The 26928-nt window shown below is 45.5% G+C and overlaps 1 protein-coding gene across 1 annotated transcript in view; it reads left to right on the top strand.

The window, feature by feature from the left end:
- SPSB4 (splA/ryanodine receptor domain and SOCS box containing 4) overlaps positions 1-9852 on the top strand; it is a 72259-nt gene extending 62407 nt beyond the window's left edge. The window contains exon 2 of the mRNA XM_055412775.2: positions 8472-9852. Coding sequence (XP_055268750.1) covers positions 8472-8599 — 128 coding nt within the window. The 3' untranslated portion in view covers positions 8600-9852. The remainder of the gene's footprint in view (positions 1-8471) is intronic.
- Positions 9853-26928: the final 17076 nt, after the last annotated feature.

The following is a 26928-nucleotide window of genomic DNA, read 5'->3' as shown; positions in this document are numbered from 1 at the left end:
GGTTCACCCATTTTTTTTTTTAATGTAATTTTGGTTCCTTTGGGCTTCCCAGGTGGTGCTAGTGGTAAAGAACCCACCTGCCAATGCAGGAGACATAAGAGACCTGGGTTCGATCTCTGGATTGGGAAGATCCCCTGGAGAAGGGAATGGAAACCTACCCCAGTATTCTTGCCTGGAGAATCCCATGGACACAGGAGCCTGGTGGGCTACAGTTCAAAGGGTCACAAAGAGTCAGACACAACTGAAAGCGATTTAGCATGCACACACGTGGTTCCTTCATTCTCATGGCTGATTTGTATTCTACTATAAGAAGAGACTGGGGGCTTCCCAGGTTGCTCAGCTGGTAAAGAATCCACTCGCAATGCAGAAGACCTGGGTTCAATCCCTGGGTTGGGAAGATCCCCTGGAGAAGGGCATGGCAACCCACTCCAGTATCCTTGCCTGGAGAATCTCATGGACACAGGAGCCTGGCAGGCTACAGTCCTTGGAGTCACAAAGAATCGAACATGACTGACCAACTAAGCACACACAGCATGAGGAGAGACTACTAATCACCCATGAGAATGAAGGGACTTAGCGACGAAACACCACACATACCACACCATAAGAAGAGACACAGCTTGTACGTGCACTCCACCACGGGTGGAGAGTAGAATTCTTGAAGCATCCAAGCACATGCATTTGGTGAGCCTGTATATGCCAGGAGAGGCTGTGGGCCATAGGTTCAGTCTCAGTAGACACTCCCAGTTTTCCAGAATGGTTGTGCCAGTTAACACACCCTCCTGAAGCCATATGAGCGCTCCAGTTGCTCCACATCCTCACCAGCATTTACCACTACCTTATTTTCACTTCAGCCATTGTTGTTGGCATATAGCAGAGTCACATCATGGTATTAATTCAAACTTCTTTGATACTTCTTGAAATTGAGACTTTTTCATATATTTATTAGTTATTTGGAAATTCAGTTTTGCAAACAATGATTCCTTTATAAATTCAATTTTGTCAGAAAATATTTCTGAGAGTGGCTCCCACACTGAAAGATGCTGTATTTCTTTTCCCACCTGGGTGATCATTTCTAAGCCTTGACATCTGGCAGTTCTGAGAATGACTCCAAAGCCAGAGGGAGCAAGAAAGAGGAGTTGGGGGATGGCCCAGGCCACGCTGGACATCCTCAGAGGTCTGGAAGCTCCACAGCCATGGCAGGAACTTTCTCTGTGTGCTTTGGGATTGCTGTGAAGTCATCAATTAAAGTTCCCTCAGAAATTAGGAGAGATGGTTTGTATTTCACATTGAGAGCTAAAGGCATACTCTGAACTCCAGCCCCTCTCGCTTCCCTCACTTCCTTTGGAGTTTGGGCTCTGGATTGATTTCAGTGACTATGGAGGAATGGGGAAAAACAGAGCTCTTTCCCTCTCTTCAGCTCCTAAGTGGGCAGGGAACACACAGAATTGAGTTTGCTGACTAGGCTTAGCATTCTGGACATTGAAGACCTAGTATGTGCTTGGAGCTTTAAAAGCTCTTACAAAAGCTCTTAAATGCTGGCAGTGATTGTCAAACCTTAAGAGCTCCAAATTTTCCTGTTGCAAAATGCTAACCCATCTCCCATCACTCAAAGAAAGAATTGCTGTCCTCCCAGCAGTGCTCAGTCGCTCAGTCATATCCAACTCTTTGTGACCCCATGGACTATAGCCCGCCAGGCTTCTCTGCCCATGGAGATTCTTCAGGCAAGAGTACTAGAGTGGGTTGCCATTCCCCCTTCCAAGGGATCCTCCCAATCCAGGGTTTGAGCGCTGGTCTCCCACATTGCAGGCAGATTCTTCACCGTCTGAGCCACCGGGGAAGCCCGGCCTCCCAGCAGACCCCATCTCATTAACAGCCCTGCCCAAGTTCATCCTCACAAAGAGTGACCTGGATGGGGAAGAGATAGTCAGAGGTGCCAAATGTCTGACACCCACTGTGTGCTGGTTACTGTGCCAAGTGCATTATACTTTCTAACTCATTTAACCCTCATCACAAGCCTCTTGCCCTTTCTCAGGGGGTTTACAGGAGTATGGGGAGCTAAGTCAGAAACCCTGCCAGTTGAGAGCAATTTATTTCAACAGCTTGAAACAGCTATAGAAGACACACTCCAAAGTAGCAAGTCAATTCATTCATTTAATAGACAGTTTCTGGGCCATCCCCCTGTGACAGGCCCAGGCTGGGGGTTGGGGGCCCTAAGACAGATGCGTCAGGCTGATGTCTTTTAAATTCACCATCTCCTTGTAATTGTAATTTAACAATGAATAAGGAGATAAAAGGGACAGGACAACTAAATGCAACGAATGATTCTTAGCTGGCTGTTTTGCTAGAAGGGACATTTTGAAACTGTGAGTGATCCTTGAATGGGGCCTGAGTATTATTAATCCATGGCAGTAGTGCCACATAGTCTGGTTTAATGACTGCAGTGTGGGGCACACAGGAGAATGACCCCATTGCGCATTTGTTAGGAAACGCACACTAAAATAATTAGGGGTGACTGGGCATCCGGTTGGCAACTTACTCTCAAATGGGTCAGGAAAAAAGTTCTTTGTACCATAGTAACTTTCTGTAAGTTCATTGTTTTTACGTATTCATTTGTGGCTGTGCTGAATTCTTGTTGCTCTGAGGGCTCTTCTCTAGGTCTGTTTGGCGGGGGCTGCTCTCTGGTTGCAGTGTGCCGGCTTCTCATTGTGGTGGCCTCTCTTGTTGCGGAGCTCGGGCTCTAAGTGCTTTGTCCTTGTAGTTGCAACACACGGGCTGGGTTGTTTCAGCTCCTGGGCTCTAGAGCACAGGCTCAGTAGTTGTGGGGCATGAGCTTAGTTGCTCCATGGCATGTGGGATCTTCCTGGATTAGGGATTGAACGCATGTCTCCTGCATTGGCAAGTGGCTTCTTTACCACTGAGCCACCAGGGAAGCCCTAAAAATATTTTAAGGTAAAATAAATAAATAAATGGAAAGTCCTTGCCACATTTGTCTGGGTGAAGGAAGAGAGCGCTTCCAATCATGGTGGTGCCCAGGCCTGTTCCACCAGTACACCAAGAGTGGGGACCAGTTTCCCCAGCTCCCGCTATGCACCATGCCCAGGGTGAGGCGCTGTGCTTCTGTCATTTCCTTTAATCTTCTCTGGGAACCTGGGGATTGTTGCTCCATTTTACAAGTGAAGAAACAAGCGCTCCCAGTGCCAGACAGAGCTGGCAGAGTTGGAGCTTGAAATCAGGGACTTCGAATTCCTGGAGATCCCCCAGAGGGCATATACCAGAGGAGGGGGGTGTCTGATGGCCCTGAAGAACGCGAGAAGAGGAATATGGCTGGCAGGGTCCACATTGAAATAAGCAGGTATGAGAGCGGAAAAGGCGTTCTTGGTGGCAGGGCAGCCCCTTTCAGTTCAGTTCAGTCACTCAGACATGTCAACTCTGCAACCCCATGGACTGCAGCACGCCAGGCCTCCCTGTCCATCACCAACTCCCAGAGCCTTCTCAAACTCATATCCATTGAGTCGGTGATACCATCCAACCATCTCATCCTCTGTCGTCCCCTTCTCCTGTCTTCAATCTTTCCTAGCATCAGGGTCTTTTCAAATGAGTCAGCTCTTCGCATCAGGTGGCCAAAGTATTGGAGTTTCAGCTTCAGCATCAATCCTTCCAATGAATATTCAGGACTGATTTCCTTTAGGATGGACTGGTTGGATCTCCTTGCAGTCCAAGTGACTCTCAAGCATCTTCTCCAACACCACAGTTCAAAAGCATCAATTCTTTGGTGCTCAGCTTTCTTGATAGTCCAACTCTCACATCCATACATGACCAGTGGAAAAACCATAGCTTTGACTAGACAGACCATTGTTTGCAAACGAATGTCTCTGCTTCTTAATATGCTGTCTAGATTGGTCATAACTTTTCTTCCAAGAAGCAAGTGTGAAAATGAAACATTCTCATGGCTGTAGTCACCATCAACAGTGATTTTGGAGACCTCAAAAATTAAGTCTCTCACTGTTTCCCAGTCTATTTGCCATGAAGTGATAGGATCAGATACCGTGATCCTAGTTTTCTGAATGTTGAGTTTTAAGCCAACTTTTTCACTCTCCTCTTTCACTTTCACCAAGAGGCTCTTTAGTTTTCTTCATTTTCTGCCATAAGGGTGGTGTCATCTGCAAATCTGAGGTTATTGATATTTCTCCCGGCAATCTTGATTCCAGCTTGTGCTTCTACCAGCCCAGTGTTCCTCATGATGTACTCTGCATAGAAGTTAAATCAGCAGGGTGACAATATACAGCCTTGATGTACTCCTTTCCCTATTTCAAATCAACCTGTTGTTCCATGTCTAGTTCTAACTGTTGCTTCCTGACTTGCATACAGATTTCTCAAGAGGCAAGTCAAGTGGTCTGATATTCCTATCTCTTTTCCACAGTTTGTTGTGATCCACACAGTCAAAGGCTTTAGGTTAGTCAATAAAGCAGAAGTAGATGTTTTTCTGGAACTCTCTTGCTTTTTCCATGATCCAGTGGATGTTGGCAATTTGATCTCTGGTTCCTCTGCCTTTTCTAAATCCAGCTTTAACATCTGGAAGTTCACGGTTCACGTACTGTTGCAGCCCGGCTTGGAGAATTTTGAGCATTACTCTACTAGCGTGTGAGATGAGTGCAATTGTGCGGTAGTTTGAGCATTCTTTGGCATTACCTTTCTTTGGGATTGGAATGAAAACTGACCTTTTGCAGTCCTGTGAACATTGCTGTGTTTTCAAAATTTGCTGGCATGTTGAGTGCAGCACTTTGACAGCATCATCTTTTAGGATTTGAAATAGCTCAACTGTATTTCTATCACCTCCACTAGCTTTGTTCATAGTGATGCTTCCTAAGGCCCTAAGGCAGCCCATTTAGGTGGGTGCAGACCTCATGGTGGGAGAGATGGGCATCGGTGACCTGAAAAGTGGTCGGAGCCAGAGTAAGAGTCTTCGGACTGTGTGAGCCTGAGAGGCAGGAGACCCTCTCCTTCTTCATACTTTAAGTGATCTTTCATTATTGCATGGTGTTTAAAGGAAGCAGTATGAAGTTCCACATACAAGTTTTTGTGCTGTGCTTGTCCAGACAAGCCTCTTTCCCTCTGAGCCTTCAGTTCAGTTCAGTTCAGTTCAGTCGCTCAGTCGTCTCCAACTCTTTGCAACCCCATGAATCACAGCGCGCCAGGCCTCCCTGTCCATCATCAACTCCTGCAGTTCACTCAAACTCACATCCATCAATTCGGTGATGCCATCCAGCCATCTCATCCTCTGTTGTCCCCTTCTCCTCCTGCCCCCAATCCCTCCCAGCATCAGAGTCTTTTCCAGTGAGTCAACTCTTCACATGAGGTGGCCAAAATATTGGAGTTTCAGCTTTAGCATCAGTCCTTCCAATGAACACCCAGGACTGATCTCCTTTAGAATGGACTGGTTGGGTCTCCTTGCAGTCCAAGGGACTCTCAAGAGTCTTCTCCAATACCACAGTTCAAAAGCATCAATTCTTCGGCGATCAGCTTTCTTCACAGTCCAACTCTCACATCCACACATGACCACTGGAAAAACCATAGCCTTGACTAGACAGACCTTTGTTGGCAAAGTAATGTCTCTGCTTTTTAATATGCTATCTAGGTTGGTCATAACTTTCCTTCCAAGGAGTAAGCATCTTTTAGTATCATGGCTGCAATCAGCATCCGCAGTGATTTTGGAGCCCCCCAAAATAAAGTCTGACACTGTTTCCACTGTTTTCCCGTCTTGATGGGACCAGATGCCATGATCTTCGTTTTCTGAATGTTGAGCTTTAAGCCAACCTTTTCACTCTCCTCTTTCACTTTCATCAAGAGGCTTTTTAGTTCCTCTTCACTTGGTTATTGATATTTCTCCCAGCAATCTTGATTCCAGCTTGTGAGCCTTAGTATCCTTTTTTTCTGAAGTGGATGGCATCAACTCTAAATGAAATAAACCTAACATAGCAAAGGGACAGAATAGAAGCTCAATAAATGTGGCTAAGAGATTAGACAGTTTTCAGTTTCTAGCTGCCTGAGTCCAACTCCCTGCTTTGCCATTTACCAGCTGTGTGTCTTTGGACAAGTAACTTACCTGCTCTGTATTTCTATTTATTCCTCCTTAAAATGGGGATGATAATAGCTCCTACCCAATTCCCACGTGAGTGGGTACAGTTGTGTCTGACTCTTTATGACCCCATGAACTATTGGCTCCTCCATCCATGGATTTCTCCAGGCAAGAATACTGGAGTGGATTGCCATTCCCTTCTACAGGGTATCTTCGCAACCCAGAGATCGAACCCAGGTCTCCTGCATTGCAGGCAGATTCTTTCCTCTCTGAGCCACCAGGGAAGTCTAAAGAGCACATGAGTTGGGACAGATAAAGAGCTTAGCACAGCACCTGGCCACATAACACACCTTCAGTAAACAGTAGCTACAACTGTATTTCATCTCTCATGTTGCCTGGTAAGTAAGTAGCAATTTCTCATTAAATAAGGACTTAAGGTTTTTTTCTCCCTAATGTCCAGTGGCACAGGCTGCAAGCACTGGTTCTACAGGAACTAAAAGATCATGGGAAGGTCAAGAGGTCAAAGATGGGACAGTTCAGGTGGAGAGGCAGGGAAAGGGGTCCACAGAGGCCTAATTCTGGGGAGCGTGCAAAGCTTGGATGAGAACCAGGTGGGAAAAGGGGGAGGAGAGCTGGGTGCAGGGGTGTTGCTAGGGTAGAGATAAGGACATCTCGAGGTGGGTGTCAGGTGTTGGCCTAAGCATGTTGACCGTGTGACCACAAAACTCTGGGTGAGTGATCTGCTTTCTAGGCCTGGGAAAGAAGGGATGTCTGGGCCTCCCTGGTCAGCCTCAAGAGTTTGTATGAGGATCGAAAGAGGATACAGAGGTGAGAGCATTTAAAACCACCAACACTCCACCCAGATATGCCACCAGGCAGCCTTGCCCCACGTGAAGGACGGCTAGGTATGCTCTTGTGTGTGGCTCCCAATGAAGCAGTCAAGTCTGGCTTTGATTTTAAGGGTTCTTCTCATTAACTCTGCAACTCCAATAAATGAAAATTCCTATAACTCTCAACATTCCCCCATTCTTTCCATTCCCTTGTGATATTATTCCTGTCACAGCTCTTGTGTTAGTGCTTACCACTTACAGTTTTATTGTATCTTAGCATGTTATAGAATGCTTTTTAAACATCACATGTTCTATTGACCGAAAAAAAGTGCTAAGATGCAGCTGCAGGCCTCTAGCATGTTCCTGTGGGCTTGGGAAAACTAGGGCTGCACAAGCCACATGAGACAGCAAATGACAGCATCCTCTTCATCCCTGATCCAGCTGAGTAGCACCATTCCCCTCTCTTCAGACCTCCCAGCCTGTCCTATCTTATTCCTCTATGCTTTTACCTGTTCTCTCTGCCTAGAACATGTCCCAACTCACATCACATAAAACTCCTATTCACCCTTCAAAACCCCATTTCAGGTATCCTCCCTTTAAAGCTTTTCAAACAATGTCCTGGCTTCTGTCCTTGTACATGTAACAATTACTGCATATGTCACACTCTACTACAGTTATTCATGTATTTAAACCTCCAGACGTCAAGCCTGCCTCCACTTTCAGGGCTGTCTTTTTCCTTGGCTTAGAGCTCTCTGTACTGGACTCTCGGTATCCCCAGAGTCCAGTCAGAGGGCCTGGAAGAGAATAAGAGCTTCATTCACACATTGGAGAAGGAAATGGCAACCCACTCCAGTGTTCTTGCCTGGAGAATCCCAGGGACGGGGGAGCCTGGTGGGCTGCCGTCTATGGGGTCACACAGAGTTGGACACGACTGAAGTGACTTAGCAGCAGCAAGTGTGTCTGCAATAAACCTAGTTAAAGCTTGGTCCTATGTCCAGAGGTTCCACAGTGGATGACTTTTAGTTCATGAATTTTTTCCAGAAACAGACATTAGAAGAAAATGCATTCTTCCACTGACTATCAAAGGAGATTATGAGGAGAAGTTTGCGGGTTTAAAGACATTCCAAATAGCCCCCGCCCCACCTGTTTCTAAGAGGATACACCCTAGGTCAGCTGCTCTCACTTTTATCATGACCTGCAATGAGGAGTATTTTTCGCATTGAGACACAATGAACACCTACCTCGGAAAGAGAGCTTTCATGGAACAGTATTCACCCCTTACTGTGGGCATGCCTCTCTGTTTTTTTCTTTTCTTTCCCTTTCTTTTCTTTATGGCTGGTCACCACCCAATGAATTGATTTCATGGGTCTTTAGTCTGTTGCACCCACAGTTTGAAAAACACTGCTCTAAGCCTTCAGTTTCCCCTAATATGACCAGAGAAAGCTTTTCAGAGGAGCTCAGGGTGCTGAAGGGCAGCCCCGGGGGTAGGCATCCGGGACTGTGCGTGGGGTGGATGGGAGAGATGTGAGGACAGGCTCTAACCCTCCTCCCTCTCCTTGCAGCCGAGCCCCTGCCGCTGATGGACCTGTGCCGGAGATGCATCCGCCTGGCCCTGGGCCGCCAGCGCCTGCAGGACATCAGCTCCCTGCCCCTGCCTCAGTCTCTCAAGAACTATCTGCAGTACCAGTGAGCCGGGGGCAGCGGGGGCACCCACAGCCTGGGCCTGTCCCTTCTCGGTCACACAGTACATCAGGAAGGAGTCTCCCTCCCCACCCTGGTTCGCCGGGACATTCAGTTCTTTGAAAGGCCAGGACGTCGTCCCCAGTTTGAAAACACAGTGTCTGTTGCCAAAAGGATTTGCTGCCTTGGAACCCACCCTCCCAAGTCAGACACCTCTTTGGAAGCCAGGAAGAGCCCGGAGCCTGCGCCGGGTTGGAGATCCTGCCCCGCTGAGCAGGACACAGCGGCCACCGATATTGATCCGCGAACCTGTTTCCTTATTCAAGAGAATGAATAAAACATTTGGGCAGGAGACTTTGTGTTGTGGCCCCACTGCAGACAGGGCCAGGGGAAAATTGGCCTGCTCTGGGGAGAACTTTGCCTCTGAATAATGAATGGTGAAAGCAGCTTGATGCGTGCCCTTTGTGCCCCCGGCCCTCCCAGAGCAGCAGGATTGTCAGGACACTTTAGGACTCTCTGCCCCTTTGAAAGACTTGTGACCCAGGGATGCCCAGCTGTGGAATTGGCGAGCGGACAAAGCAGTGTTGAGACTCGTCCCAGCTTACCTCTCTGAATGTTGTTTACCTCCCCGCTCATGCGCTCCCCTTCCCCACCCTGACCCCCAGTCTCTGGATGCTCCGGGCACCTCTCTTCAGGGAAGCTGAGTCTGACAAATTCACCCCAGGGAATGAGTGTCTCCTTTATTGTTGTTATTTTAAGTAGCGATGCATTTTAAAAGAGGAGTGTGGTGAGGGCAGTACTTAGTCCACAGGTGCTAATGGGGGGCTTGGGGGCCTTGTGACACCGGAGGGGGTGATGTCCTTGGCTGGGGAGCCTTCCCGGGGGGCTGAGGGTCTCCAGGCAACTGTCCATTCAGGATGCAGCCTGGCTGCCACAAAGCTTTATTTGACCGAATTATTTTTTCACTTGAGGAGACTCTCGCGAGTTTGCTTGTTTCACGTGTGTGTGTCTGTGTGTGTGCGCGTGCGTGTGTGACGTGCTGTGTATTTATCAGCTTGGGGCCACGGGGAAGCCTTGTAAGTGGAAGGGTGGGCATGGGGCACCTTCTTCACCGGCCTGGCCTGTCCTCCCTGGGGACCCATGCTGCCGCCACCGCCGCCACCACAGGGCATCTCTTGTGTTTCCAACACTCCCTGCCCAGACCGATTTTTAACTGGAAATTGTCACAACTGTGGGACACCAGAGCCCCAGACGGCACTGCCTCCTGCCACCTTAATGTGAATTGACTGATGAATGAAGAGCGTTTCTAATAAAGTCTGTCGTTCAGTCCTTCAGCTGTTTATTCACTGCTCTTTGGGGAGGGGCTGGGAGAGTGACTTCTGTCAGCCTAGCTGCCAAACCCTGAGAAGGCAGGCCTGTGCTTACGTCTCCAGGCACGTCCCATCTCTTCTGTCTGGTTGTCCCCATGTGAGCCCAGACTCTAGGCATTTTACAAAGGCCTGCCCCAGCCAAGAGAATGAGCCTGGGACTGGGGGCCATGTAAGGCTAACTACCATGGTGGAAAAACAGGCCAAATTATGGATGCCAGCGCTGTGATATCCATGGGATGGCTCTTCAGGGAGCACAGGGTGGAGCAGGATAAACCCGAAGGGCCAACAGTTTCAAAGTGACCCAAAAGTGGGGTTGGATGCAACTTTGGCAGGACATGCCATCAACAAGGAGCAGTGCAGATTGCCAAAGGGTGAGTGTGTGGGTCAACCAGGCTCAGAGTTGGAAGGAAGTCAGGAGCCAGTTCAGGCTGGGGTCTAGGCCAGGACTGGTACAGTATCCATTCAGCAGTACAGACCATCAACACGCACTCTGCCAGCCTCTGAGGACCGTGAGCTCAAGCAGATCTATCCATCCCCAATGGAGTCATTCATGGCACAGCCTAATGAAGGAAGAGGGAGCTCTTGAAGGGACTGGGGCAGATAGAACCTGAAGGGAGGGCTTCCTGGAAGAGGCACTCCACACCTGTTTCTTTAGGGAAGACAACCCTGGTGAGGACAGACCAAAAGAACCAGACATGCTGCACCCATCCCCAGGGGCCGTGTCCTCCACCACTCTGACCCCAGGCCAAGACTCAGTCTCAGGCAGGTCTGGGTTGTAGAAGGCGGGCTCTGCCTCCGGCTTTGGGGTCAGAAGCCTGGGTTTGAATCCAGATTTATATATGATGTGACCTTGGATAAGTCACCCCCTTCTCTACACAATATATGGGCTGGACCAGGTTACCGGAGGATAAGGACCCTTTTCTCAACTCATAAGTTCCCAGTTTCAGCACCAGCTTTCCAGCTCGACTATCCTGCTCATGTAATTCCTTTCCCTCAGCAGTGCTCTCCCAGCCCCCACATCACGTTCTCCAGGATCACCCTCCCCAAAGAGCTCTGAGCCACTCTCTTACACAAAGCCCTGCTAAACCCACCCACCAAAGTCTACCTGCTCTGAGAATCAGTTCCTTGTCTCCTGGGCTGGCGATGCCTCTCCTGACACCTAGGACCCCTGCCCAAGCACGTGAACTGGAGCCCCTCTCTGCCCTGTGACCTCATTTGCTTTCGGTCCATGAGCCTTGAAATAGTAGGGCCTGGGCCTGCTCCTTCCCACACAGCGCTGGGACCAAACACATGGACTCAGCAAAGGCCTGGTGAGGGGTAGAGGGAGTCCCATCTACAGTTAGGGTGCCCATGGAAACTGCAAGGAGAATCCGGGGAGGGAAGGCAGGCGAGTAGCAGGGAGGAATTCCTGGATCCTCTGGAAACTCACGCCTCTGACTCCCTGACCATTCTGCAGGCATTGTTGGGCATTTGCATGCACCCAGCACTGCCTGGGGATAGGAGGGAGGTGTGGGCTGTCTGATGGAGCTCACATTTTAAGGAAAAGGTGATGACGCAAAAGCAAAACAACTGTGAGATGACATCAGAGGGAAAAGATGAGCTGGGCCAAGGGCACCAGAGTGGGGAGCAGTGGGATCCCATTGCTGAGGGCAACCAAGGAAGGCCTCTGGAGAGATGCCGAGTTCTGGAAAAACACAAGGGAGCCAAACAAGTGATAGGGAGTGGGAGGTGGGGCCCCTCCGATGAGGGGAACTTCCGGCAGCCCCATTCTGCTCCAAGCAGGAGGTTCTGCCCCGCTGTGAGCTGAGCTGAGGTCGGGAGCCCCTGTTCTGTTCTCTGCCCCAGGTTCCCATTCAGAGCGCCTGCGTACGTGCAACACACGTCCAGGCTACCTCCTACACACACACTCGGACTTCTCTGGTGGCTTAGTAGTAAAGAATGTGCCTGCCAAGCAGGAGATGCCCATTCGATCCCTGGGTCAGGAATATCTCCTGGAGAAGGAAATGGTAACCCACTCCATTATTCTTGCCTGGGAAATCCATGGACAGAGGAACCTGGTGGGCTACTGTCCATGGGGTCGCAAGAGTTGCACATGACTTAGTGACTGACCAACCAACACACACACACACACACACACACACACACTCTGAGAGCCTTTCCCTGGTGGACACCCTGGGCACCTCCTCACCACCCAGGGCCAGCGTCCATCATCACCCAGCCCCCGGCCCTCTCACCGCTGGCACGTTCTCTGAGGTTCCTGACGGACGCACATACTCAAAAGTCCTGCTAATCACTTTTTAATTATCTGCAAAATAGCATATGGTGGGCCGGGTTCCCCACAGACCCGAGCCCTGCCGAGTGCCCTCCCATCAGTCCCACCATTCTTTCTTTACCCCCAGTGCCACATTCCCAATTTCTGGAGCCACCCCTCCTTCCCTTACTTTCTTCCCATCATTCATGGCAGCAGTTGGCTACTTTAGTGGGGGGCTTTCTCTCACCAAGAAACAATGGTTATATCACCTCACAATGTCACAGGCAGCAGGTTGCAGAGTCACATGGCAATTGATCTGTGCCAGGACAGTTCTACCCACTCCCCGGAACCTCGATTCAACATAAGTCACACCTGTGCCTCAGCAAAGGGGCAAAAGAGCCTGCACATTACTCCCCTGGTCCACAGTGAGGAGAGAAAATCTCCACTTTTAATCTAAAACACAGAGAGTTGGTCTACTGTTCCCTCTAGTTCTGGGGGCCTGGGTCCCATCCCAGTCTGCAGATGGGTTTTGTCATCCTACTTCGAGTATGTGTGTGATTTACTGAAATTGAGCCCAACTCAGAAAAAAAATCAAGTAATTGAACAGAAAATCCAGATTTCTGACCTCTTAAAAATTAGGGAGGTGTGGTAAGACCAAACCTACATTCCTTGCTGGTGATGCTGGCAGAGGCTGAGTAGTGACCGCCCCTTGAGAAGGGGCCCCTGTTCTGTGATCCACCCCTCCCAAGACACAGGGGACCTCTCACTGCCAACCTCCCTCCTGGGCGTTAACTGTCTGAGTCGGGGTCAAGGCATCTGCATTCGCCTCTCTGGACTATCCCCAGGACATACATCACGCACACACACACGCACAATCAAACCAAGGGAGGCTTCACAAAGGGCGTCTGCTGGTTCTGGATTTGACTTTGAAATATCTCACATGCTTAGCCACTGATGTCCAAAGAGCTCACAGGCATCAAGGATCTCTGCCCAGACACCAGAGATGCCCTGAGCATCTCTGGTTAGACAGTGAATTCCTTGAGGACCGATTCCTTGGGTCCTCCTGTTAATGAGCTGCATTATATGATTATACAAGCCTGGTTGCCTGTTAGAATCCCTTGAGGAATACTGTAAAAAGTCCCAGGACCCAGGTCCTTCCCCAGACCAATTAAATCAGGACCTCTGGGGGTGGTGTCTTAGCCTTGGTAGTTTTTAAAGCTCTCCAGCTGAGTCCAGTGTGCAGGCAGGGTTGAGCCCACCTGGATGAGGTGCTTGAGTCCATCATCTCAGTGAAGAGGTTAGTTAGCGTGTACAGTCTTCCCTCGGTATCCATGAGGGATTTGTTCCAGGATTCCCCAGAGATACCAAACTCCTCAGATGCTCAAGTTCCTTATGGTATAAGATGGTGCAGTGAGGTCAGCCCTCCGATTTGCGGTTCCACGTGAGCAGATTCAACCAGCTGCACGTGGATCTGGTTGGTGGACTTGCAGGCTGCAGAACTCCTGAATACAAAGGGCCAACTGTGTGTTATAGAAGAGAAAAAAACTGACCCAGCCCACCCAGCATTCTCCTAGAGGGGAATATTTTGAATGGCGCTTGTCACCAATGTGATTCAGTCCAAAGCCAGGGAGTCCTTCTCCTTTTCCCTTCCTTTAGTGCTGCACAGTTCGTGACGGATTGATTCCAGCCCTACTTACCCTCCCTGTTCTGTGGGGGCCCAAGGTATGTGGAGAATTTCTCAGAGAGTGCTGTCATGACCTGTCAGAATAACCGAAGAATAACTAGTATGGGACAGACTAAAGATGGTTTGGTTTTGAATGGAAGAATTTGAGATAGTGAGACCTGGCTGTAAGAACAGTGTGTTTCCTAATATTTAGAAACCTTGCTTCTTACACAAGATGACACGTTTGGCCAGTAACAGTGGTGCTCCCTCCACTTTCTTGATGGATTTGGGAGTGAATAAGCCAGTGACAAGCCAACTCTGGTGTGGTGACAGTGTCTTCACTTGTTTTTTCTACCCAGTAAATAGGACTCTTTTGTATGAGGAATCCTGGAGTTGCTGAGCGCCCCGCCCACCAGCCCATGTCGGGGGATTCAGGTACATGAGTCCTTTTTCTTCCAACCAGCACAGAGGCCTCGGATACACTCCTTCTATGCCTGGGGGATTTTCCATTCAACAGGGATAATGTGTGGATGATTTGCTGCACAGGGATGGCATTTAAAGGAAAGAGTCGCCATTCAATCATCACTTTGAGTCAACAAATGGCTCTGTCAGGCCATGTGCCACACCCAAGGGGTGTCTTGCTCCTGCCATCCAGGGGCACCCGCCACACCCCAGCAGAGAGACTGAGATGCAAATGGGTGTATGCAAAGCCCAGTACCTGCTGATGGTGTGAGCAAGGGGCCCCGAGGAGAGAAGGCCCAGCAGAAGCAGTGCATGGAGGTGGGAAAGGGCTCAGAGTGTGATAGGGAGCGGCCAGGTGATGGAGGATGAGCTGAGCGGGGAGCAGGGGGCAGGGGGCAGTAAGGATGAAGGCTCGTAAGCCGCCGCACTCAGGAATAAGGGCTTTGAAGGGGTCGGAGTTCCAGGAGGACACGGTCAACACACTCCAAAAGGAAGCTGGGACTTCCCTGGTGGTCCAGTGCTGAGAATCCGCCTGCCAATGATGGGGACACTGTTTCAATCCTGGGTCAGGGAGGATTCCACATGCCACAGAGCAACTAAACTCACACACCACATCTACTGAGCCCGAGTTCTAGAGTCTGGGAGCAGCAGCGGCTGAAGCCCGGGTCCTCTAGAGCCTGTGCTGCACAGGGAAGCCGCCGCAGCGAGAAGCCTGTGCATCATGACAAAGCAAAGAGCCCGCTCACCGCAACCAGAGAAAGGCCCCGCAAAGCAACGAAGACCCAACACAGCCGAAAATAATTTTTTTTTTTTTAAAGGGAGGATGAAGAGAGTTGATAGAAAGGCATCATACAGAGGTGGGGCAGGGCTCGGGAAGCCAACCATTGAGAGTGAAGCACCCTGGGCTCGCACGGGTGGGTGGGGGAGATTGTTATGTCACTCAGTCTGGGTGGCTCAGAGAGGAAACAGTAACTGGAAAGGCGGGGATCTGTAACTATAAGAGAGCCAGCCAATAGGAGCTATGGCCTTAGATGAAGGAATCCTCTGTGCCAACCACAGTCTGGCAGGGATAGAGCAAGGGCGTTAACACTCCGACCCATCTCTTGTCCCTCCTCCCGTCTCCATTAGTGTCTGCCCACAGGCTGCAGCCCTGAGGAGCACCGCAAACAAGGAGATCTGATTGGTCTTGTCCATAGAGGTCCTTCAGAGCAGGGAGGAGAAAGAAGAATGTGGATATATGTGAATCAAGAGCACATTCCACAGACTTGATCCTATAGATCTGAAAAATTCTTTTTTCAAGCAAAATTGCAAAGATCCAAAAGTTTAGTGAAATAGATAAAAGCCAGTTTGTTCCAAATATATGTGTTTGGGGTGCTTGCAAAGCCCCCCTCCCGCTCCGTGCCTCTCCCACCTGAACATCAAATGCTAAGCAGCTGAAGCATCTCCAAGGAGCCTTAGGCTACCATCAAAATTGTATTTTTCCCAAGTATAACGCAACCGTTTAACAGGAAGCAGCAGGTGCAGGGCCTGGACTAGATTTCTTAAATGCTGTTGCAGGAGCCAAGGCAGGCATGAGGCAGAAAAGATACTTAATTTATGCTTTTGTACAGCCTTCCTGGAGTGTCTGTGGAAAGGGGCTTAGCAAGCAGTCAAAAGTAGAGGTGGGGAAATCAAGAGAAAGTCTGTTGGTCCCAAGAACCAGGAAGGCCTGAATGAAGACCTTGGGAATAGGGGTTTGGGAAGAGAAAGCTGATTCAAAAAGCCCATTTCCATGGGCTTGATGACTGGGTGCATGCCGGAGTTAGGTGGGGGAAGGTGAGGACACTCGCCATCCGTCCATTCATCCATTAGAAAAATATGTATTAGGGCCTGCCATGTGCCGGGCCCTGCTGGTGGTGCTGAGGAAACCACAGTGAAGAAAATGAATAAAAATCTCCACCCTTATGCAATTTATCATCTAGTAGGAAAGGAATACAAACAAGTAAACTGGTGATGGTGTCAAACAGGGAAGAGACATAGGGAGCAGATGCAGAAGTTGCTATAGCCATGTGTTTGCAGATGTCTGTGGAGAAAGAAATGGCAACCCACTCCATTAGTTTTGCCTGGAGAATTCCATGGACAGAGGAGCCTGGTGGCTAAAGTCCACGGGGTCACAAAGAGTTGGACACCACTGAGTGACTAACACTTTACAGATGTCTAACAACTAGCTCTCTGGAGAAAAATGTAAAAGCCTGATTTGAAGTGTTTGCTGTTTTCCATAGTATAAATACTCCCACCACAGCCAATTTCAAACTCCAGTATGATGTCCCTAAATGCAGAGTTGGGAAAAGATGATCAGTGGCCAACCATTAAATATTATTTCTGCCATATAGATACCTAAATGTCAGTTACCCATAGGGCAAAGATACATGCTTGAGCATGCATACTCAGTCATGTCCAACTCTGTGACCCCATGGACTGTAGCCTGCCAGGCTCCTCTGCCCATGGGATTTCCCAGTCAAGAATACTGGATTGGGTTGCCATTTCCTTCTCCAGGAGATCTTTCCAACCTGGGGATCAAATCCATATCTCCTGCATTGGCAGGCAGATTCTTTACCACTAGCGCCTCTTGGGAAGCAGGGCAAGGTTGATAGTAATATAATTAAAAGTGATAAGTTTAGAGTTTTTATTACCTTTGTTTTTAATTTAATTTTTCAAATTGCAAGTTTATATGATTGAATTTTTAATAATGTTGTAATCAATAACCAGCTTTCAAAACTTCTGAAATTTTAACCATCAGCTATTGCAGGCTAGTATGAGCTAGCTCCAAGATGCCACTGGTCTGCTAGGATTGGAATTACCCCAGAGCTGTTCTGTGGTGCTGGAGAAGATTCTTGAGAGTCCCTTGGACAGCAAGGAGATCAAACCAGTCAATCCTAAAGGAAATAAACCTTGAATATTCATGGAAGGACTGATGCTGAAGCTGAAGCTCCTGATGCCAAGAGCTGACTCACTGGAAAAGGACCCTGATGCTGGGAAAGATTGAGGGCAGGACAAGAAGGGGATGACAGAGGATGAGATGGTTGGATGGCATCACCGACTCAATGGACATGAGTTTAACTCGTGGAGATGGTGAAGGACAGGGAAGCCTGGCATGCTGCAGTCCATGGAGTCACAATGAGTTGGACATGAGTTAGCAACCGAACAACAGCAGTGCTATTTTGATCAGCCGGGTGTGAGCACATTTTGACTGTCCTAAGATGTTCATTGGAGGGACTGATGCTAAAGCTGAAACTGCAATACTTTGGCCACCTCATGCGACGAGTTGACTCACTGGAAAAGACTCTGATGCTGGGAAAAGTTGGGGGAGGGAGGAGAAGGGGACAACGGAGAATGAGATGGCTGGATGGCATCACCGACTCTGTGGACATGAGTTTGAGTGTACTCCGGGAGTTGGTGATGGACAGGGAGGCCTGGCGTGCTGTGATTCATGGGGTCGCGGAGAGTCGGACACGACTGAGCGACTGAACGGAACGGAACGGAAGATTAAAGTGGTCTCTATGCTGAATGCCCCTTGCAGAGTGACAGGAGAAGCTGGTTTAGAGTAGATGAGAATGTGGAAGCCACTCCTAGATGAAGCCTTCCCAGCACTGACCCAGAGTCTGACCCGGCACAACCAGAAGTTTATGTATCTGGCCACTCCTGAACAACCATCATGCACACAACATTTCCAGAAACTACACAAAATAGAAATACAAGATCTTAAGCAAAAATGCAAAGCAAATCCAAGATAAAAGGTTTATCCTGACCAAAGTTGGTTTGTTTCATGAGTTGATTTAAAAATAAAAAAATGATGCAATTCATTATATTGACCAAGTAAAAGAGGAAAACCATTATCATCCCAGATGTAAATGTAAAACATTTGCTAAAATGCCACCCTTGTTTATGATTTAAAAAGACTCAGAAAACTGGGAAGAGGGAAACATTCTTAATCCAGTAATAGAAATCCACAAAACACCTACAGCTAATGTCATGTTTAATGATAAATTATCGAATGCTTTCCTCTTAGTCAACAAACAGGAAAGATTGCCCACTATTTCTATGCAACATTATATTGGAAATCTAGGCAGTTCCATAAGACATGTATGTGAAATTACAAAATATTAAAAATTTGGAAGAGAAGAAATACAACCAACATTTGCAGATGACATCATTGTATACATAAAGACGGATCTATAGAAAACTAGAGTTAATAAGAGAATTTAGAAAGGTCACTGGATTCAAGAACAATGTTTTTAAAATTGTATGTCTACATATTAGCAACAGTTAGGAAATGAAATGTTAGCAATGTCATTTATAATAACAAAAAATAAGAAAATCTAATGAAATAGGTGTAGGACCTCTACACTGGAAACTACAAAACAGTGTCAAGAGACATTGAAGAAGAGCCAAATAAGTGGAGCAACACACCATATTCATTGAAAGATTCAATGTTACTAAGATGTCAGTTTGTCCCAAAATGACCTATAGAATCAATGCAGTGACAATAATAATTTTCTGAGTTGTGTTGTGGAAATTGACAAGTTGATTCAAAATTTACTTGGAAATGCAAAGAACATAAAATAGCTGTAAACAATCAAAAAAAAAAAAAAATGAAAAGAATCTCCATACTGTTCTCCACAGTGGCTGTATCAACTTACATTCCCAGCAACAGTTGAAGAAGTTTCCCTTTCCTCCACATCCTCTCCAGCATTTATTGATTGTAGATGTTTAAAATGATAGCCATTCTGACCAGTGTGAGGTGACACCTCATTGTACTTTTGATTTGCATTTCTCAAATAATAAGTAATACTTTGGCCACCGGATGCAAAGAACTGACTCATTGGAAAAGACTTTGATGCTGGGAAAGATTGAAAGCAGGAGGAGAAGGGGACGACAGAGGATGAGATTTGGATGGCATCACTGACTCCTTGATGGACATGAATTTGAGCAAGCTCCAGGAGTTGGTGATGGACAGGGAAGCCTGGCGTGCTACAGTCCATGGTGTTGCAAAGAGTTGGACACAACAGAGTGACTGTATGGAACTGAACTGAGCATCTTTTCATGTGTTTGTTGGCTATCTGTATATCTTCTTAAAATAGATAGCAAATGGGAATTTGCAGTGTGACACAGGGAGTTCAACTCAGTTCTCTGTGACAACCTAGAGGGCTGGGATGGAGAGGGAGATGAGAGGGGTTTCAGGGGGAAGGGGATGCAGGTATACCTGTGGCTTAGTCATATTGATGTATGGCAGAAACCAACACAATATTTTGAAGCAATTATCCTCCAATTAAAAAAAATCAAAAAAAGGAAAAGAAGAGTAGGAGGGCTTATATTATCAGATATTGAAACTCACTGTAAAGATATAAAAATTAGGATCATTTGATTTGTATAAGGATGAACAAATAGACCAATGAACAGAAAAGATTAGACCCTGCTAATATGGTCGATGGATTGTGTTACTAAAATTCAGTGAGGGTGGGGGGGAATGGTCTTTCCAACCAGTGTTGCTGGGTCAATTACATATCCTTGTGGAAAAACATACATCTTCCCTCTATCTCATGTCATGGCAAAAAATTCAGTTGAAAGTGATTATAGACCTAAACCTGAAATGTAAAGCAACAACAACAAAAATTCTAGAAGAAAACAAAAGAAAAAATCTTCGTGTCCTTGGGGTAAGCAAGACTTCTTTAGCAGAGTATACAATGCAGTAATCATAAAGAAAAAATCACACATATAGATCATTAAAATTAATAACTTTTTCATCAAAAGACATATTAGGAAGTAAAAATGCAAGGACACAGCCTTAGAGAAAATGATTACCATATATATAACTGACCAAGAGAGCATTACTATTCCTTACAGCCCCAAACTGGAAACAACCCAAATGTCCATCAACAGGAAGAGATAAATATGCAGAGGCAATATTCATACAATGGAAAAATACATAATGAATTTTTTGAAGAGGAATGGACCACTACTATACATAGCATAGATGAATCTCATAACAATGTTGACTAAAAGACACAAAAAATACATAATTCCACCTAGGTGAGTTCAAGAACAGGCAAAAGTGAGCTCTGACTGTAGAAGTCAGAAGAGTTTTACTTCGGAGGGGCCTTTGTTATTGATCTTGGGGATACACATGAGGAAGCTGGCTGGGGTCCTAGAAGAGTTCCACATTTGTGTCCAGGTGATGGTGACATGAATACATATGGCTGTAGAAATTCATCGAGCTATATGGTTAGGATTCCTGTACTTCTTTAATGTATAGCATACCTTAATTCAACAAAAAAAAAGGGGGAAGAAGCAGTATCAATAATATTTCTGTTTTCAAAGTTATTTCTTTCCCACTAAAAATACTTTGGATTCAATGCAGTATTTCCCTTGGCAGCAACCAGTAGAGCTATTGCATCTGAGAAGGTGGATGGTTCCACAGTAGGGGAAAAGAAAAAGACAAGAAAAGAAAGAAAATCGGGTGGAGAGATTTTTGAAGGTTTTGAAGAACAAAGAACCCCATTGTGAAAACATCTCCAGGGATGAAGATGAAGACATTTCTGATGTCTTGGAAGCACTCATGGGAACACAGCATCTGTTGGGTTACTTCCCATATCAAGTAGCCTCCTGTAAAGCAAGTGTGGATGCCGGTAAGAGTCCGATTGCCCACAGGGGACGTGTTCTAGAATTTCAGATTTCCATCTAAAAATGCACATTCCTTTCCTGGATAACAGTCATGTTACACAACAGCTCCTGGGATTTTCACAGAGAGTCTAATAGAATATCACTACCCACTAGCTACAGAAAAAGCAAGTTTGTTTTTTTTTGTAAACAGAGAAGATAAGCCTCTTTTTTTCTTTTCTTAAAAAAAATCTCTTGGCAAGTTGATCAATGTGTGGGCAGTCCTACATTCCTTCCCAGCCCCTCCAAGATTTTCTGATGAAGTTGCCAGGACTGGTTCTGAATTACTAGAAATTTGAAACAGAGACTGAAAATAACACAATTCGTGCAGAAATACAAACAAATATTTCCAGATAAAATAGCCTGATGTCGGGGCTGGAGGCACAGGGAGTGGGTGGGGATCTATAGATGAAATAAGAGAGGTGATGAGTTGAAAAATTTTGAAGCTCAGTAATGGGAACATGAGAGTTTATTATACTGTTCATTCTACTCATCGTCTAAAATTGTCCATAATAATAATAATAAACGGATTCTCTGCAGGCGGGTTGATATGGAAGGATGGACATTTACATCTGAGCACGTGAGTTAATAATTAGTGAGATCCTGATTATTGAAATCAACTTGCCGTTTCTAACCAATCTTTAAAAATGAAAATAAAATTCCCTCATTGGATCTCCAGGTCACTAATAGTTTCCCATCATCAGTGCTGTCTTCACTAACTGGACTCTAAATTTGGAGTTTAATAGCTTGTTGTTTTCATTTTTTGGATCACTAATGAACGTATTTGATTTTTATGTGCTTTTTAGAAAACCTAGTTTCTTTTCATTATTTTACGAAGTGTCCATATTTTTATGCACTGCAGTAGTTCATTCCTTTTTACAATTTGTTTATCCATTGGCCATTTATGGACATTTGAGTTGCTTCTAGATTGGGGCTATTAGAAATAAAGCTGCTCTGAATATTCATGTGTGGGCATGTGCTTCCTTTTCTTTTGGGTAAATATCAAAGAGTAAAATGCTGGATCATATGGTAGGTGTATGTTTAACTTCTAAAGAAATTGCCACGTTGTTGTGTCATTTTACCTTCCCAGTGTGTGAGAGTTCTACTTCCTTCCCATCCTTGATAGGATCAGCTTTTTTTTTTTTTTAATAAGTTTAGGTGTGACGTGGTATTTCACTGAGTTTTTCATTTCCAGATACTTAATGGCTGATGCCGTTAAGTACCTTTTCATATGTTTATTTACCATCCATGTGTTTTCTTTTTGGAAATGTCTGTTAAATGTTTTGCTTATTTTTAATTGGCTTTGTTTGGTTTTTATTATTAAATTTTGAGAATTCTTCACATATTCTAGATCTGATATCCTTTATCTTACGTATGTTTTATTTTCTCCCGTTATGTAGCCTGTCTTTTCATTCTCTTAGTAGGGTCCTTTAAGAGCAGACATCTTTAACTTCAGTGAAATCCAGATTTTTCATTTGTTCTGTTATACACTGTGATTTTGGTGGGGTTTTTTTGGTTTCCCTAGGTCTTTGCTGAGGTGCATGGGGCTCTCCTTGCTCTGCATGGGCTTTCTCTAGTTGTGGCAAGTGGGGGTATCCTCTATTTGCAATGCGTGGGCTCTAGGTCATGTGCAGGCAAAGTAGCTGTGGCTCGCAGTCTTTAGAGCATGGGCTCTGTAGTTGTGACATACCACATATGCTCCATGGTGCATGGAATCTTAGTTCCCTGCCCGGAGATAGAACTTGTGGCCCCCACACCAGCAGGTGGACCTGTAACCACTGGATCATCAAGGAAGTCCCTTTTTGGTGTCTTATTAAAGAAATGTTTGCTTTACCCAAGCTCACAAGATTTTCTCCTTTGTTTTCTTCTAAAAGCTTTATAGTTTTAGGTTTTGTGTTTAGATTTTGGTTCACTTTGAGTTAATTTTTGTGTATCCTGTAAGATGTTGATCACAATTTTCCTATTGTATGGTGCTTAGTACTTAGTTGCTCAGGCATGTCTGACCCTTTGCAACCCTTTGGACTATAGCCCACCAGGCTCCTCTGTCCATGGGATTTTTCAGGCAAAAATACTGGAGTGGGTTACCATTTCCTGCTCCAGGGGATCTTCCTGACCCAGGGATTGAACCCACTTCTCCTGTGTCTCCTGCATTGCAGGAGAATTCTTTACCCACTGAGCCACTGGGGATACCTAAAGATCCCAGCACCATTTGATGAAAAGACTATTCTTCACCTAATTGCCTTTGCGTGTTTGTGAAAATTCAGTTGTCTCTGTATGTGTGGACTTTTTCTGGACTTTATTCTGTTCTACTGATCTACTTGTCTATTTTGATGCCAATACAACACAGTCTTGACTACTGCGGCTTTGTAATGTCATGAAACCAGTTAGTATTAGTCCTCCAACTTTGTCCTGTATGAAATTTGTTTTGACTGTCCTAGGTCTTCTGTATTTACACACAAATTTTAGAATCAGCTTGTCAATTTCTCCCAAAAAGAAAATTTGCTTGGATTTCAATGGGGATTGCTTTGAATCTGTAGATCAGTGTGGGAAGAATGGCTTTCTTAACAATATTGAGCTTTCCAATTCATGAAAAACATATATCTCTCTTTTCAGGTTTTCTTTAATTTCTCTCTAAAGTGATTAGTAGTCGTAGCAGATAAGTCTTGCACAGACTCTGTTAGATTCGCCTCTTCTATTGTTCCTCATTTGCCAAGTCGTGCCCAACTTAGAGACTCATCTCTGAGTATTTAATATGTATTTAATATTTTTTGATGCTGTTAATGCAGTTTTTAGAAGAGAGGATGTATGTGTAACAGGTTCACTTTGCTGTAACCTGAAACTAACACACACTGTAAATCAACTATACTCCAATGAACATTTTCAAAAATATTTCCTAGTATGGTCATTGGTTGTTCGTACATAGAAATACAACTAGTTTGTGCTTGTCTGTGTTCTTGTGTCCTGCAACACTGCTGCACTCACTTATTAGTTCCAATGTCTTTTCTGTAAATTTCATCAGATTTTCTACGTGCAGCCAGATATGTGACCTGCAAATCAGGACTGCTCGACTTCATTATCAGTCTGAATGCCTTTATTTCTTTTCCTTGCCTATTTCATTGGTTAACCCCACCAGCACAATGTTGAATAGACGTAGTGAGAGCAGACATTCTGGTTTTGTTCCTGATTTTATGTATTCAGTCTTCCTTTTTAGCTAAGATGTTATCTCTGCTGCTGCTGCTGCTGCTGCTAAGTCACTTCAGTCGTGTCCGACTCTGTGTGACCCCATAGACGGAAGCCCACCAGGCTCCCCCATCCCTGGGATTCTCCAGGCAGGAACACTGGAGTGGGTTGCCATTTCCTTCTCCAATGTGTGAAAGTGAAAAGTGAAAGTGAAGTCGCTCAGTCGTGTCCGACCCTTAGCGACCCCATGGACTGCAGCCTACCAGGCTCCTCCATCCATGGGATTTTCTAGGCAAGAGTACTGGAGTGGCTTGCCATTGCCTTCTCCAAGATGTTATCTCTAGTCTTTTCATAAATGTCCTTTAACAATTTGAAGAAGTTTCCTTTAGAAGAAACTGCTATTTGCTGTGAGTTTTTATCTGGAGTGGAGGTTGGATTTCATCAAGTGTTTTTCTCCATATTTGAGATGATTATATGGTTTTTCTTTTTTTAGTTCATTAATTTCACTGATCAGTTGACACACATTAAACTGACTTTGCTCCTGGGATAAACTCACAAGTGATGTATAACCGCTTTTTACACATTATTGGATTTTATTTGCTAACATTTTATTTCAAATTTTTGCATCAATTTAGTGACATATAGTCTATAGCTTTCTTTCCTTGTAATGTCTTTTGTCTGTTTTTGGTGTCAGGGTAATATCGACTTCCTAGAATAAGACAGAAAGGATTCTCTCATTTTCTAGAAAAATCTGTGTAGAATTGATATAATTTCTTACTTAAATGTTACATAGAATTCATCAGTGAAGTCATCTATCCCGGGATTTTTTTACTTGGCTAAAAAAGCAAGACGTAACTTTATACTGCCTAAAAGAAATACTTTTTTTAAAAAATAGTAGCTCTTGTCCCATCTGTTCTGTGCTCCTTTTATTCATTTTCTGTCTTCTTTTGGATGAACTGAGTATTGTTTAGGGCTTCCCAGGTAGCTCAGTGGGTAAAGAATCCGGCTACAATGCAGGAGACACAGGAGACGTGAGACTGATCCTTGGGTCAAGAAGATTCCCTGGAATAGTGCATTGCAACCCACTCTATTATTCTTGCCTGGAGAATCCCATGGAGAGAGGAGCCTGGCAGGCTACAGCCCATGGGATCACAAACAGCTGGACATGACAGAAGCAACTGAGTACACGCGAGCATTATTTATGCTTCATTTTATCTCCTTTGTTGATTTGCAAACTACAGCTCTTTGTTTTGTTAATGGTTGCTTTAAGGTTTATACCTCTTTACCCTCTCCTGTTATACCTTCAAGTGATGTTTTACCACTATTCATATAGTATAAGAACCTTACAATCTCTTCTTTCATTTCACCCTTCATAGCCTTTTGCTTTTGCTGTCATATATTTTACTTGTATGTATAACCCCTACAAGCCATTGTGGGTTGTTGTTGTTGTTATTGTTATTTAGACAGTCAATAATCCTTTCAATGAAATTTAAAGAAGTAGGAAAAAATCTTATATACTTACCCTTTTAGTTATCATTTCCAGTTTTCTTCATAAAGGTACATATCTGTATGTCTGAATTAGGACTGCAGATTTTCATACTCACCATCAGTAGCAAATACCTCTTCTATCTTCCTTCTTTCCATTTTTTATTATTTTGGAAGCTTTGACCCTCTTGAGACTTCTTTCATCTGTGGTGTGTCATATCTCTCTCTGATTGTTATCAGATCACCATCTTCCAACTATGCTTCGGAATGTTCCAGAAAGACAGCCCATTCTCCCCTCTGTATGAAGAAAACTGTCCCACAAGCCTGCTGGTGAAATAAATAAGTGGAGTTTAATAATTTGGTGCAAATGAACTGAAATCCAGACAGAAGTTCAAGGGAATCATGAATGCCAAGGAAACTTCTCTTTCTTGAAGACAGACCATTCTGTGATTTCCACAGGTCAGAGAGAAGTCAGAAGCGTAAAGAAACTTGCAGGGATGTTTGCAACCTAGTTCCTGACAAGATGGAAAGATGAACACAGGATCCTTCCCCTTCATTGCTTCGCTCATAGTAGATACTCAATAAATACTCATTTCTTTAATTAGATAGAAGAATGAAAGATTATTATTGGCCTTCATACACTTGAGTGTTCTTCCTTCCAGACTACTTTAAACCTTATTAGGGGACTTCCCTGGTGGTACTGTGGTTAAGAATCCACCTGCCAATACAGGAGACAGGTTTGATCTCTGGTCCTGTAAGATCCCATATGCCTCGGAGCATCTAAGCCTTCAGGCCACTACCGCTGAGCCAGCGTGCTCTCAAGCCCATGCTCCACAACAAGAGAAGCCACTGAAATGAGAGGCCTGCAAACCGCAACAACAGAGTAGCCCCTGCTTGCTGCAAGTAGAGAAAGCCGGCGTGCTGCAACAAGAACAGCCAAAAATAAAAATAAATAATCTTTTTAAATAATAAATGCTTAAAAACCTCATTGGTTGTTAGATTGTAGACTTTGATCGTAAATCAGAGATGTCATGGACAACTGTCATTCTTTCTATTTAGCTTCCCAGGTGGTGCTAGCAGTAAAGAATCCACTTGCAATGCAGGAGACACAGGAGATGAGGGTCAGGAAACCCTGGAGGAGGGCACAGCAACCCACTCCAGTATTCTTGCCTAAGGAATCCCATGGACTGAGGAGTCTGGAGGGTTACAGTCCATAGGGTCACAAAGAGTCA

This window comes from Moschus berezovskii, chromosome 1 (assembly GCF_049115385.1).
Source record: "Moschus berezovskii isolate FMDL1 chromosome 1, NW_MosBer_1.0, whole genome shotgun sequence".
NCBI classification, from domain to species: Eukaryota; Metazoa; Chordata; class Mammalia; order Artiodactyla; family Moschidae; genus Moschus; species Moschus berezovskii.
The sequence above is the reverse complement of the archived record's forward strand: the minus strand, read 5'-3'. Positions and strand labels throughout refer to the sequence as shown.